The sequence below is a fragment of the Camponotus floridanus genome, unplaced genomic scaffold (assembly GCF_003227725.1).
Source record: "Camponotus floridanus strain SB8 unplaced genomic scaffold, Cflo_v7.5 scaffold74, whole genome shotgun sequence".
Taxonomy (NCBI): Eukaryota; Metazoa; Arthropoda; class Insecta; order Hymenoptera; family Formicidae; genus Camponotus; species Camponotus floridanus.
In genome coordinates this window covers 194,138-209,328 of record NW_020229843.1, presented here as the reverse complement: position 1 = coordinate 209,328, position 15,191 = coordinate 194,138, and the positions used below count along the sequence as shown (strand labels likewise).

Here is a 15,191-nt window from a genome sequence, read left to right as displayed (position 1 = left end):
CTAAGCTTTGTAACGTAAAATCTTTCTTCCTTTGATTAAACGTGATCAAAAAATCATTAAACATAATAACAAATCCTAAAATCGAGACGAATCAACGTGTCAATTGTTAAATACGAAGTAAATTTAGTTTGTATTATTTTAACAGCTTTAAAATAATTGTTTTATTAATTAAATTTGATTGAAATAATATTTTTATAATAATATTTTTATTTATAATAAGTATTTCTTTGTATTTTCTTTGTAATAAGTATGTACCTCGTTTCGTCTTTCATAATATATATATATATGAGATATACGTATATGAAACTTCGGTTTATTTTTTAATGCAAAGTAACCAAGATAAATTTCAAGAAATATATCTTCAATAGCGCATATAATTGCGTATACTCGCATATTAATTCGGTTGATAATATAAAGTACGCACGATCTTTGCAGCAACGTCTCTTTGAGCAACGTTTTCATGCACGCGAATGAGCTCTTAAGAACTTGTTATCGGACATGCGTGACACGCATGAAAAGATCTTCAGAGTACCACGATGCATATATACATACATTATATATATATATATATATATATATATATATATATATATACACACACACACACATAGAATTAAGAAGCATCGTGCATGTGTGCATCTCGAAATTACACATATAAAAAAATGCAATTTCTGGATGCACACGCCAAGAGATGAATCTTCTTGACTCTTTTACTGATACTTTCGACTAATGTATCTGTATTAAAATAGTTTATTAGATGAATGGATTCCGATAATTTAATGAAATTTTGTTCTTGTGATATTTATTTTCAAGTCTATTCATCATATCGCCAATCGGTCAGGCCTAATTACTAAAATTGGATTAGGGGCCGATTGCCCAGTGGAACGTGGTCGTCATTGACGTCATGATTGTACGCATAGTCATCACTCAGGTGTCTGTTTCAATATAGTAAATCGGACAAATCGTATCTTATCTAATATAATTTTTATTCCTTACGCAATTATTTTGAATTAATCGTTTTATGATAAAAGCGAGCATCTATTGCTTATCTCATCGTCATTATGTCTCATGTGCACAATTTAATGTTTGCGAGAATAAAATGCACGCGATCGCAAGCAAAAATTATTTTCACAAGTAAAAATGAGTTCTGCGATTAAATAAAATTGATGGAGATATTCCAAAATACGCTTTAAATCTTACGATTTACTAGTCATTATCGTAGTATGATAATACGATGCATTTGTTGTACGTATTTATATCAAGGAGTCTCGTATTGGTGCCAAAATCGCATCAAGATATCACACATCAGTCACGAGTCAGTCTCGAGATCATTGACGCTTCGATCGAAATCAAGACTCCATTATTGATATATCCATTATCAATGTTAATAAGATAATCTTAAAATAACAACTCGCGTACTCAATTCTTCTCGCAAAAAAGAGGACGACTCTAAAATTGTCGCGATAAAACAATCACTCGCTGATGTTTATCATATTTTTACTCACCGTAATATGTTTTATTATTTAAAAACGCTTTATTCGATATCCGATCGGTTGTTGATTAGTCGATTTGTGCACAACATAAACTTGCAACAAGTGAACATATAAATCAAAATGACACGCACTAAGTTTATGAATGTAAGTACGATTTAAATAATATTAGATATCATTTAAAAAATTATTTTAAATTATTATTTTAAATTATTATAAAATTATTTTAAATTAAATTATCCAACAAACAGAAACGGCGCATAAGTAACGCTAATCAATAATACATTAATATTTCGTATCAGATATATTTTTAAGACTTTGTGGGATAAATAAATTTATCATTGTTATATAATATATTATACGTGCGTGATAAAATCTAGTTTTAAAAATCATCAATGCTATTATTTTATTTAGATATACGTAGACGATAAGAGAGTGTCTCTTGAAAACCTGTGCGGGACATGCATTTTCACATTAAGTAAAACATTGCGGCTTATTTGGTAATAAACAATAGCATTTCGCTCTGTCGACGCAAGCTGGGTAACGCTAAAAATAAGGATTTTGACTGTTGCCAAATTTCAACAAATATTCCCGCTGAGATTTGAAGCAGACATGAGATGTCGCCGTTCAGTTTGCGTTCGTATGCACACACGCATAGATGCATTCGAATTGTTTATCCGTAATAAAAAAATTTCTCGGAATATAAATGCACGCACAATCGTAAAAACTCGCACATACGTTGCCGCAAGTTTATCAAGAATCGTTAAAATTGCCCAATCTCGCGAATGTAAAAGAACATGTGTCGAAAAATACAAACAAAATTTAATGGCAAAGGATTTAAAGATTTATTGGTGGCGAATAAAAAATTATTGAAAAGTGAAAAAACTTTCTTAAATACATTGAACAATGTAAACAAAATTCTAATAATGAAGAATTTTTGATATAAAAAAAATTATTAAACGAAAAGTTTTTTTAAATATGTGTGATTAAAAAATGATGTATTAAAAAATATGTGAACTATATTCGCGAAATGGACGATCCAAAAATTTATCAAGAAATTATTAAATAGTGAACAGAATAGATTATGTAGATAAACAGTATTTTTACATATTCTTCAACTATTGTAAATTTCTTTATTTATTATTTTTATATATTTATTTACTTTCAAAGTGACTACAAAAATGCACAAGAAATTTAACATTAAAGGTAATATATATCATTGTCACTAAAACACTCCTCAATTTCGATTTTTAAACGATAATACAATGATAATGAAAAAACCTTATAAATATGTTAAGTGTCAAAAATTTCTTGTAACTATCTTCGAATTCGATAACGATAAAGTGTGATAACCACCGAGTTTACTTATATCTTTCAGTCGATTGGAATTTGTGCAGAATCTCGCGTTTACACAAGACAACAGAATTTTACATTATTCGGATTTCCGAATAAAAACAAAAAAGAACATATGAGCACAGTGATGACTTTTAAGAAATGTTTGATAATTCAAAGAGATCCTTAAATGATAATTCTGTTTCCCGCGAATCAAATAATTCGAATAATGATTCTTCGACGCGATCTTCGGTATTTTTTACTCACCAGTTTTCCACGTCGACTATCGTTTTGAACAAGGCATACTTCGTCTGTAATGACGATTATCTCGTAAGTCTATACGCAATATATAAATTTATTCCACCTCTCACGCCGAGATAAATTTCTTATTAAGACATTATTATCATTGAGAGAGCACATAGTCTTTTCCTAACATTATAAATAATCTTCTCAGATTATTTCTTATAATCCGCTAATAATAGCACGTTATCGGTCTCTCGTGGAAACAATTAATAATTATGAATCAACATACGGACAATCATGATGCTTAGTAAATTTGATATTTCTAGCATGCTTGAATATTAATTTTTGTTTGCAAATGTTTATTTCAGATTTATTAAATAAATAAATAGGATATTGTATTTAAAAAAAATAGCATGAACTGCGATCAATCACGTGAATTCTTTAATTGTTCTTCGTATAATTAATCGAATTTTTATCTAAGAAATTTGTTATTATTCGCTAATATCGAATATATCAATCTACATCCGGTAATTTTATGGATAAGATAAAAGCACGCTCGTTTTGATAAATATCTATGCGGAAAATAATCAAATTTCAAACATTTTTAGTTTTAAATTAATCTTTTTAATTGCACATTACACACTATTATTTTTCTGTTTGTCAATTAACATCGTAAAAGAATATTAAACTGATCGACAACTTTTGAATGAAGAATAAAATATCAATTATTTTTAAAAATAGATCTATCAAAATTGAAACCAGATCAATCATCAGATTATTGATTGATAATAATTACATGTGAAAAACACGAATTATACTTGAAGTTTGATCGATAAGTTTTCATATATTCAAGGTGTTTGAGAAAGCTATGAATGACACAGAATTTTTTTTATATTTCGGAAAAATTGTATCTATCTCTCTTAAATATTCTATCGATGATAAATCAAGGGGGAGCATATATTATATTTTTTTAAGGATATTATATTTCCATTTGTTTTTTATCTCGTTTTCCTTTCTTTACGAGAAAAACTTAATAAATGAAGAGGAAATGCATTATTCTTACAAATAAATAACGCTCTTTTGTGAAAATATAATTTTACTTTATTACATATTTCGAAGTATCACAGCTATTGAACAAACATAAAAGTAATAGGAAAATTTGAATAACATTTTTGGATTCAACATAAATAAGCAGAAAATGTTAGAGATATATTAACTAGTTAATCTTTTTATATCTTTTTATAAATTCAATAAAAATTTGTATTTTGCGGCATCGTAATTACAGATGGTGTTTCATGTAAAATTCTGTACGGATCATTTAAAGTGGATTGAAAATAACAATTCCGACAAGAATAAGTGCCTCGTTTTGCGCGCGAATCGATTAATTGGTGACCGAATGAACAAGCGAAATAATATGAAATCGGCTGCCTCCAGATGTATGGTCGCTATACGAAGGATCTGGGTGAGTACGCGAAGGAAGAGGCACGCAGACTCAAGTATCATGATAAAGCGAGACGAAAGTACGACAAGACGAGGGCCGAGGATCTGCGAAAGTCTCGACGGGGTCCTCTGTGCCGGAAATTGTTAGCTCTTTTGGCCTTCGCTTGGAAACACACCGGTGCACGACTCGGCGAAGATTGGGTCTTTCTAGCTCTCCTTGGGATTATTATGGCTCTCATTAGCTATGCCATGGACCGTGGAATCTCCATGTGCAATAACGGTCAGTCTACTTAAGCAAATTAGGTTTTTAAGTTAGCAACTTACATTTTAAGGGAAGAATGTTAAATATTTCATACACATATAGAGAACACATATAGATAATTTTTAGTTGTAAAATATATATATAAAATGATTGAAAAAGTTTATTATTTCAAAATTTTTATAATTTAAAAATTTTATTATTTTTCTGGAAAATTAAGAAAAATTTGTGCCTATATTATTTACGAAGCAATAAATACTTTGCATAGAAAATCATAAAGCAATTAAAATTTGAAAATTTTAATTTGTCAGAGTGTCGAAGATAAATTCGATAAATTTAATTGAAGGAACAGAAAGACTTTTTTAAAATATTATAAGATAATATGCGTCTTTGATATTGATTGTCCCATGATGTCCTCCGTTTCACCAGCCAGGATATGGCTCTATCAGGATCTTACGACGCATCCAGCTCTCAGGTATTTGGCCTGGGTGTCCATGCCCGTGTGCCTTATTCTCTTCAGTGCTGGTTTCGTACACATTGTCGCGCCGCAAAGTATTGGCTCTGGGATTCCGGAGATGAAAACTATTCTACGCGGAGTAGCGTTGAAGGAGTACCTGACCTTTCGTACCTTGATCGCTAAGGTTAGTTAAATATGTTCGCGATAATGATCCATAATCCATCCATTAAAAGCTCGAGAAAATTAATCCTGCAATAGGGTACGCGAGTCAAAGTTATGTATTAAAACTTTTTTTTTAAGTCTCTGAAAAGTGCGCCGCAGAATTCGCTCGAAATGAAAACAGGAACGATAAAGATCGTGATATGCCAAAGGTTATCGGCTTAACGGCGACCTTGGGATCGGGGCTACCGCTTGGCAAGGAGGGTCCATTTGTACACATCGCCAGCATCGTCGCGACGCTACTCTCCAAGTTGGTCACGAGCTTTCAGGGTATCTACGAAAACGAAAGCAGGAACTGCGAGATGCTAGCCGCAGCCTGCGCTGTAGGAGTCGCCTCCTGCTTTGCGGCGCCGATCGGTGGTGTACTCTTCAGCATCGAGGTCACCACGGTGTACTTTGCGGTGAGGAACTACTGGCGCGGTTTCTTCGCCGCGGTTTGCGGCGCCACGATGTTTCGTCTGCTGGCGATCTGGTTCCAGCGCGAGGAGACCATCACGGCAATGTTCGCCACCAACTTCACCATGGACTTTCCCTTCGATCCGCAGGAGCTCTTCGTCTTCGCTCTGATTGGCGTCGGCAGCGGACTGCTAGGCGCCTTCTATGTTTGGCTGCACAGACAATACGTCATCTTCATGCGAAAGAACAAAAGCATGAACAGCTTTCTACAGAAGAAGTATGTTACTCGAGAAATCCCGCGTAAATTAGGATTTTTTAATAGTAATAATAATATCCATATATGGCAAATTTAAAATATAAAATTTATTTTTAGTCGCTTTTTGTATCCGGGTATCGTATCTCTTCTGGTCTCATCTGTATCATTTCCGCTGGGGCTCGGTCAATTTATGGCCGGCGATCAAAATACACACGATCAGGTTTACGGACTCTTTACTAATTTCACTTGGACTCAGGAAAATCTCGGCGTCGAAGAAATGAATGTCGTGAAACATTGGGCAACGCCGTACACTGATGTTTTCAGCGGACTTCTCAGTTTTGTTTTAGTTACCGTAAGACATTTTTTTATAATTTTATGTCACATAATTAATCGAGATTTTAATTAAGTGCCATTAATTCTCAAATTTAATTATAATAAAACAATAAAAGAATAAAATAAAAAACAGATTTTGGTTTCAGTTCATCTTTTCTATCATAAGTTCAACGGTGCCGGTACCATCTGGAATCTTTATCCCCGTATTTAAGATCGGTGCTGCACTAGGTAGAGCAGTAGGTGAAGCAATGGCGCTCTGGTTTCCCACTGGTGTGCGTTATGGCGGAATAATTACACCCATTATACCAGGTAATTTAATTAAACACATCCAGCTATTTATTATACATATAAATTTATTTTTGCATTAAAAAGAAAATGGATTACACACATATACATATCTAGAATATAATGTGAACTAAAAATTATCTCATGTTGCTGAAATATATTGAACATAGTGAAAATGACGATTAAAAATCGTTTAATATTTTATGCCGAGCAAATTTAAAAAAGGAAGCAAAATTAAAGAAAAAGTTACATTTATGAATATCGTGAATTTGGATTATATAGGTGGTTACGCTACAGTGGGTGCAGCTGCGTTTTCTGGCGCAGTGACACATACAATATCCGTCAGTGTCATCATCTTTGAGATGACCGGTCAGATCACTCACATTGTGCCTATAATGATAGCGGTGCTGATTAGCAATGCGATTGCCGCGCTCCTACAGCCAAGTATATATGACAGCATCATTCTTATCAAGAAGTTGCCTTACTTGCCTGATTTGTTGCCATCCAGTTCAGGTACTTCTTCTATCTCTCTTTTTCTCTCTTTTTCAATTAATTTAATTTATTTCAAACTTTTCCTAATTAACAAATTAATATTTTTTATGCGCTCGATTAATTTTGTACTAATTCCATTATTTCGCAAAACATTTAATTCGGAATGATTGGTAAGATAATTCTGCATTTGTTGCGAATTTACTGTGAAAACTATGGTCCTAAAAATGGCTCTTAATTGTAGGAATGTATAATATCTATGTGGAGGATTTTATGGTTCGTGACGTGAAATACATATGGCACGGCATCAGTTATCAAGAATTGAAGAATATACTAAAGGAAAATCGCAAGCTTCGCGGGTTTCCGTTAGTGGATAATCCGGACTCCATGATACTGCTTGGATCGATTCAGAGATTACAGTTAATCAAACTCATTGAGAAACATATCGGTCGTGAGAGGAGGTTGCAGGTAATGAAATTTTCAACATCTCGCAAGAATTTATGTGAACTTTCGTTTCACATTATTCTTCATTTTATTTCACTTACATTTATTGTTGACTTATTTTAGGTTGCACAAAAATGGCATAAAGAGGCAGAGGAAAGGGCGCGGGAAGAAATGGAACGGCAACTGCGGGAACAAGAGAGAACGAGAAGGCCTTCCAGATTCGAGGTCATTCCGGCACCAGACATTCTCAAGATGCAGCGGCAGAGTGTTAATGATCTAACGATGTCATCAAACAACGGTGGCGGTCCTGATCATGTGAGTCACACGTTCGTTCAGTTGACTTTGACGTCAATATATGTATAGATAATCAGAACCGTGTATTATCGTCAAAAGCGTTCTTTTATACTTGTTTCATTTTGTTATTTTGCACGTTATATTTCCCTCGAAAAATTAATATATTTTTTTATTTTTATTTTCTTCAGAATACATATCATTCACCGATATTTGGTTCGCAACCGAAGAAGTCAATCTTGAAGAAGACGAATTCTTTCACTTTAAAAGGATTCAGTCCGTTGGTCAGTCCGGCTGTAACACCCTATACGACTGTTACAGGCGCGGAAAGCAGGCAAGTTATTTTTTTTATGGTATTATATATTTACATTAATTTATTATTTTCTTTTAAGGCGTATTATAAGAAACTTTGGTTCTTTTTATATGTCTCCTTTCATAAGATTTTATTTTTTCAATAAATATACTAGCAAAATTAAATTTTAAAGTCCTTAAATCTATCCTTATGTCCTTAAATCATATGTATATGCGAGAAATATTAATCCAAATAATAATTATATTAATAATTATTCATATCCCAGGATACGTTTGGCATTCGAGGCGATCTTCCGTAAATCTGCCACGTTGCAGGATGTGGATCCCGATCCGGAGATGGGCAGCGGTACCAGGCGCAGCGATAGCCAGGAAGTTATCAGTGTACCGCCACATACACCCATGTTGGCTCCAAGCCCCGCAACATCGAAGAAAGTACAATTGGTGAGCACATATCTCTCTAATTATTTTTTCTATAGACAAGAAGTAATGTTTGCACATTTTTCATGTGTATTAGCCTCGAGAAAGGGTCATAGACATGTCGCCCGAGGATCAAAAACGATGGGAGGAAAGTGAAATGGCACTAGAGGTGGATTTCTCAAGGTGTCACATTGATCCGGCTCCCTTTCAGTTAGTTGAGAGAACGTCTTTGCTGAAAGTTCATAGTCTCTTCAGCATGGTCGGCGTGAATCATGCTTACGTAACGGCTATTGGCAGATTGATCGGCGTCGTCGCATTGAAGGAGGTATATGTATAAAGATTTATTTAAATGTATAAATGATATCTAAAACACTCGACTTTATACAAAGTAATAGTAAACAAACAATGGCGAATAGATTTAGTAAAATTAATAAAAATTTCATTTTGTAGCTGAGAAAGTCTATTGAAGACGCGAACGCCGGGATTCTACCAATGCATCCTGAGTCGCATATTGCCGAATCGATCTCTAGCCTGGCAAAGAGTGAAACGGATACAGAGAGTAATAAGAACATCAATGCGATGAATTCCATAGGGTCCGTAGACTGCGAGAAAGTGGATAAAGTTTAAAAGAGCCGAACCGAGATAAGTGAAAACTTTGTGATAGCCACATCGTTTCACGATGTGGCCTGAATAATGCGAGAACTGTCTTATTAATCCTTATTCTTTTCTTGTCGTGATTATTCGTACGATTAAAGCAATGGACCTAAAGTTATACCCCTATAACGATATTAAATTTTAAATACTTCTCTCTCGTACTTAAATCTAAAGTGAACAAAATATCGAGAAAGTTCAAGAAAAGATGCGAATGTACGAAATAGTATTAAATAGGAGACAAATCTGAAAATTTTATTTAATTCTAACATAATATCAAATGATAATGACTAACTGACATGATTGCAGGGCATTGTTCACGTTCGTAATTGTAAATTATTTTTATTGAATAAATTCAAAATTCGGTTTCTTGATAAACGATTTACATAGAAAGAAATATTATGGAGAGAGAACTTTTATTTTTCCGTTATATTTAATTAAGTAATTGTAAGATAATATACGCGCATACATATATATATATTCAAATATGACATATAAGAATTCAGAAAATCAATCACTCCATTGAAATGCGATAATAATGTTCGAAATATTTGTCAAATTGTAATCAACACAACAAATGAATCGCGCCTTTTGTTAAACACCAATTATAACGAGTCAAATCTTAATTGAAGATTCAAGCTAAGAATATATGTTTAGGAATATGCTGTGAATCACAAATCTACTGTTATGTAAGGCAAGTTTCTTTTTTTTTTCAAATGCAAGAGTCTCGGCCGAGCGAAAGTGATTCAAAGTGCCAAATGCAGCGCAACACTGCACTTTCTTCCGGGACATGAAATGCATAATTTATATTGCGAACCAATGTTAATTTTACTTGTAAGATTATTCAGGAATTTTATGCCAATGCTCCCTTAGCTAGAAATTTTTTGACCATGGTTGTGCCAGACTATTATTTATTAATATAATTGTTAATTAATGTTATTTAAGATAAAATCATTGAGTTATAGATCAAACTTGGTGAGGAAAAACAACACAATTCTCTTTCATTTACGCGATACTTACGTAACATAACAATCGAGAAGAATGTTTTAACTACCTATTGGATTTATTCTAAGAGTAATTTTTTAACTTGCATTTATTCTTGTAGAATACAATTATTCAACTTGCGGAAATCAAGCGCGTGAATTTTCTTATTAAAAATCCAATTAGCATGTGAAAATTTGTAGAATATAATCCTACAAATTTTCAAGGAATTTTAAGATTATATTCTAAAGTATTTCAGGTTTCAGCATTTCATGTATATCAGAATGAATATTTTTCTCATAATTCGTTATTAGACAATTAGAACATTAGAGCATTAGATAAATATTATGTATGTTGCAAAGTTATCATTTTAGTAATTTTGCATAACAGAGACAACGTGTCATGTTTTATCGATATTTCTTACTATTATAATTAGATTCGATTTTGGCGATATTTAATGCATATTTTACATTCCATTGAACAAATTTTTCACTTCATTAGATTGTACATTATGTCGCATCGTCGCGTTATACGCGATGACACTGTTTTTCGTTGTAAATACATTATATACATCACGAAAAAACATTAAATAATTTATTATATCCATATTTAATAATATTGTATATATATTAGATACCACTTTTCTAAAAATTAACAATCACCAAAGAAAAAGTTCTTTTAAAATGTATACGATATTATTACATGATTCTCGATAGATATAGTAGATATAGTATAATATTCGAGGATAAGATTCGACTATAAATTTGATGAGGCCTTTGTTTTATTTCAAGTTACGACATATTACTTTTTTCACGTACATATAGATTATATTTGATATCCATTTTATATATATATATATTTATATATATATCTTACTCTCGGAAAGATAATCACATTTACAAGCACAAATAAAAACAATTTGTCACGACTTTCAATACTTTAATAATGATAGAAAATTTAATCATTTCCGGAGTCTTTTAATTAAACAACATTCTATGTGTTTAATTAATGATTTTCTTTATATTATTTTTCCAGACTGAACCAACCGTGTAAACATCTAGGCACTGGTCCAGGTGTATCAAAAGTAACTCTTGCAATTTCCGTAAATGTCACAGCATCCAAGATTAACAAACCGACGCGAGTCTCCTTTTCCGCCCATATCATAGAGCTTACAACCACACCGTCATCTTCGTTCTAGATAGAGAAAGCAAAAGAGAATAAAAAATAATGGAACTATTTTTATTTTTTTCGTACAAAGAAATTTCATAGATAATACCTTTCCGTTCGGATTCGGCACGAAAATTGGTTCGCTCGGATAAACACCCTTTTCTTGCCATATTTTCTTGGACTTTTGGAAAGTATCGACCTTTATCAGCTACAAGTCAAATTAATTTTATTTAAATGAATAAAAATAGTTTGCATATCTTTATCGTGCTTTAATTGTAAAACACAGTATACTTTAGAAATTCGAGGAATATACTAACCGCTTCAAGATTGTCCATGTCCTTGTCACAGGAGATCGCGTAAAAGTACCGGTACTCTTTACCAAGATGAAAATCCGTATTAATTCGCGGAGTTTCGCACCCTACGTCGCAAAGAAGTTCCGGTTTTACAAAGATCTTGCCATTGAGAAAGTGAGCGACTGCTTTCTTTCGCAAAGCACTGTGTTCATCTCGGCGGTATCTGGATTTGTCACTATTCTCGATGTTGTCTGCATCATCAACGATCTCGAGGTTTTTCTTATAATCGATACTAATTATATCCTGGAATAACTGTAAGCTCTGATGCATCGTTTTAAGTGTAATGAGATTGTAGTCCGATGTTGTGTCAGAAGGCACTTCTTTCATCGGAAGTATGAAACGCAGCGGACTGGCGCGAAACAAATTACCGAAATCGGCGTCTCCGTGCATGTTCTAATCATAATTCATTGGTACAAGAAATGATTTGAAAATTAAATTTATAAGTGTTACGTGAAAAACACTTTCCTAACAGGAAATATACAAATGCTTACCTTCATCACATCAATATACATATGCTCCAATATTTTCGGATCCTGATAACAGCATATGTCGAGCACGACGTATTCCCCATCGCGAGTCTCAAACTGATTAATGATGTGAAAATAAAAAAATGTCTCCGCGATGAAAGTTCTCACTAGTTGACCCGTTTCCCTCGAGATAATATGAATAAGCGTCTAGTAATAAAAATTAAATACATTTAAATTTTCTTTTATTAATAATGTAATTTATTATAATTTTTTTACCAATATGAAAACATACACTTTCATTCTCGTGCCATTTTAAACAATTTATCATTGGTTCTTTTTTTAAGCGAGTGAACATCATTCTGGTGAAGGAGATAGCCAGTGGTTGTTCCACAATGATGAAGTAATTGTCGGTGATGCCAAAAGAGTGCATGTACGATGGATTCAACAGCCGTTTGCTTGGTATACTAGCCACGATTGTTGCTTGATCGAACATGGACAATTCTCTCTCCTCTCCGGAATCGTCTAGAAAATTGTTCAAATTATAAGATTTAAATATTTGACTCAACAATAATAACTCTCTTCAATCTGTTTCTTTTTTATTAAATTTATGAAGTTCTTTTCAATAAAAAATTAATGTTTCTACACGATCACTTCGATCAATTTCGACAGTTGACTCTATAAATCTTTTTCTTCCAGAAATATTACGATTTCCACTTACTTATAAAAAATATCTTACCAATAGCGACGCGATTAGGATAAAAGCATATGACATTGTATCTAGGTCCAAATGGCGTTACACTCATTCCTACATTATAAACCGTCCCATCGGCCATAATATGAGGGTGTGCGGTATGATGTACAATATTAACATATTTCGATATGTTTACCTGCAAACAAACAAAGAAATAATTTTTATGAAAAAAAATTTATTTTTATTAAATTAGCTTTTATTAAACTATATTTTATTTTATTAGTAAATAAGTAATATTCTACTAACAATAATAAAATTAATTTATAAAATTAGTATAAAAATTTGAGTGTTTTTACCCTGTCCATTGTTTCTAAAATCTTCGGATCAATTCTGTGCATCACTGGTGCTTCCGTGAATGTGTAATATTCATCACCGAAGGGATATATTGAAATCATGGAATTGTCCAATATCTTATCATCTGATTTGAATACAGCGGCTACCCTGAAAAATCAGAGAGAAGAGAGAAGATATTTTAAAAGAAAAATTTCATAATGAGAAAAAAAGATACATAATTTATGTAAAGCACTGCGAGAAATCAAAAAATAATTTTCTCTCCAAATTAATTGTCTGATATCTATATTTTAATCAAAATTAGCTTTACTTTTTTTCTTTTTCTTTTTCTCTTTCACCTTTGAAAAATACTTTGACAAGGATCCGGCGTCGCGCAAGTACCAAATTCGGTAAAAACTATTCTCTGTGCGGCCATGTTTCTTTTATATACTTCCGTTTGGATGAACCGTCGTTGATAGGTGACATTTCCGTTTGCGATATGAAATCTGTAAAATTTATTCGTATATCAATTGGTGTCATCATCTGTCCAAAGTTCTTACCGTGTTATATTTTAAGATAAAGCGTACTTATGCAATAGGGCTGAACTGTCGAACAGATGCTGATGATGGTATTCGCCCACTTTCAGATTACCCGGACCATTCCGCAACAAGGTGCCCGTTAACCACTCGGGGATGCTGCCGGTGATTTCGCTCGATGGAAGAGGCTCGATCACTTCCTCTTGGCAACTTCTTATCCACATCGAAGAGTAGCAACTGGCGTAGTATGTGTCATGATCGCCTGCCGTGTCATTATCCGCTACATCATTTCCTTGTTCATCATGCTATGAAATGAAGTAATATTAACAGGCACAAATTAATTTTATATAATTTTTTTATAAATTTATTATAAATCTATTATAAATCTTTTTTATAAATTTTTTATAAATCTATTTCTGATAATTTTGTTACATATCTAATGGTTTTCAAAGACTTACGTGAAATTCAGTTTGCAGTAATTTTCCACATTTTGTATGCTCAAAATTATCCAACACATTTGACGTATGAGATAATGATCCATCGAGTTGTGTTATAAGATTATTAACACATTCCATTTTCGAAATTTCTTTTTTCGTACGACAAATTAAATTTGTGTATTTAATAAAAACTATTATCAAATTGTACTAATAGAAATTGTATTAATTATAATCTTCTGGATTTAATATAATATTTATTTCGATTTAACTTTTACTTTCAGAGTTTTATATATTTAATTTTTATGTAAAAAGAAATTTATTTCGGTTACACGTCTTTCTCCTGCTCATCTACGCTCTAACGTTATAATTAATCGCCAGTTCCGATATGAGCGACTTTAAAATCGAATATTTGATAATATTTGATTGATTTCCTTCTGTGTGTGGAAAAGTTATCGTTCGCGATATCAAATGACATTCTGACGCATGCATTTGACTTTAAAAACAACGCTATCGCTTTGCTATATTCAGTAACTTAACTAACAACATAGAATGATTAAAGCTTCTAACTGACTCGTTCAAGTGTGTTACTTGTTCGGATTGTACACAGAAAAAAAGAACATTCTTGTTTTGAAAATATATTTAATTTCATTATGGAACTCTTGAAATGAGATTTTATTGCGTTAATTAAAGAAAAATATAATTGTTGAATAATTGCTTACTCGAATAAAGTCATTTTGTATAGTTCAATTACGAAAAATATATTCTTATGATTTAAGATTTAATTTTCTTAAATGGGAAAAAACAATGTTAGATAGAAAATAACATTTTTAAATCAAAGATTATAATTTTCTTGAAGTAGAATTAAATAATTATATATTCTTGAGGTGACAATTATAATATTAAAATAAGATTATA

The 15,191-nt window shown here is 32.3% G+C and overlaps 2 protein-coding genes across 7 annotated transcripts in view; one reads left to right on the top strand and one right to left on the bottom strand.

Moving 5' to 3' along the window:
• The window catches only part of LOC105256217 (chloride channel protein 2), a 31,028-nt gene extending 20,133 nt beyond the window's left edge, over nucleotides 1-10,895 (top strand). For 4 of the 6 annotated variants that reach the window (XM_011265958.3, XM_011265959.3, XM_011265955.3 and 1 more), the window contains 12 exons: nucleotides 4,500-4,785; nucleotides 5,194-5,405; nucleotides 5,593-6,113; nucleotides 6,210-6,444; nucleotides 6,572-6,734; nucleotides 6,993-7,223; nucleotides 7,444-7,667; nucleotides 7,767-7,958; nucleotides 8,126-8,268; nucleotides 8,513-8,687; nucleotides 8,761-8,988; nucleotides 9,114-10,895. In XM_011265958.3, the coding sequence (XP_011264260.1) occupies nucleotides 4,500-4,785; nucleotides 5,194-5,405; nucleotides 5,593-6,113; nucleotides 6,210-6,444; nucleotides 6,572-6,734; nucleotides 6,993-7,223; nucleotides 7,444-7,667; nucleotides 7,767-7,958; nucleotides 8,126-8,268; nucleotides 8,513-8,687; nucleotides 8,761-8,988; nucleotides 9,114-9,290 (2,787 nt within the window). In that variant the 3' untranslated portion in view covers nucleotides 9,291-10,895. Of the gene's footprint in view, nucleotides 1-2,786; nucleotides 3,153-4,499; nucleotides 4,786-5,193; nucleotides 5,406-5,592; nucleotides 6,114-6,209; nucleotides 6,445-6,571; nucleotides 6,735-6,992; nucleotides 7,224-7,443; nucleotides 7,668-7,766; nucleotides 7,959-8,125; nucleotides 8,269-8,512; nucleotides 8,688-8,760; nucleotides 8,989-9,113 lie in introns of those variants that run through there. The other 2 variants (XM_011265956.3, XM_011265960.3) reach the window with 2 other exon arrangements.
• A 249-nt stretch (nucleotides 10,896-11,144) lies between these two features.
• Nucleotides 11,145-14,485, bottom strand: LOC109609955 (carotenoid isomerooxygenase-like). The gene is made up of 10 exons (XM_025413975.1): nucleotides 14,298-14,485; nucleotides 13,891-14,144; nucleotides 13,663-13,809; nucleotides 13,330-13,474; nucleotides 13,019-13,169; nucleotides 12,575-12,804; nucleotides 12,307-12,489; nucleotides 11,780-12,208; nucleotides 11,572-11,670; nucleotides 11,145-11,489 (listed from the first exon to the last, which is right to left on the bottom strand). Exons 1-10 carry the CDS (start codon nucleotides 14,412-14,414, stop codon nucleotides 11,319-11,321), a joined length of 1,926 nt encoding a protein of 641 aa, XP_025269760.1. The 5' UTR covers nucleotides 14,415-14,485; the 3' UTR covers nucleotides 11,145-11,318.
• Between the last annotated feature and the right edge of the window lie 706 nt (nucleotides 14,486-15,191).

Bases quoted from the DNA above. Each gene is read 5' to 3' on its own strand.
- LOC109609955 (XM_025413975.1), bottom strand. From the start codon at position 14,414: ATGGAATGTGTTAATAATCTTATAACACAACTCGATGGATCATTATCT. The intron at 13,810-13,890 runs GTACGCTTTATC...TAAATTTTACAG, and splicing joins AGTTCAGCCCTATTGCATAA to ATTTCATATCGCAAACGGAA. The intron at 12,490-12,574 runs GTATGTTTTCAT...TTTTATTACTAG, and splicing joins AATGGCACGAGAATGAAAGT to ACGCTTATTCATATTATCTC.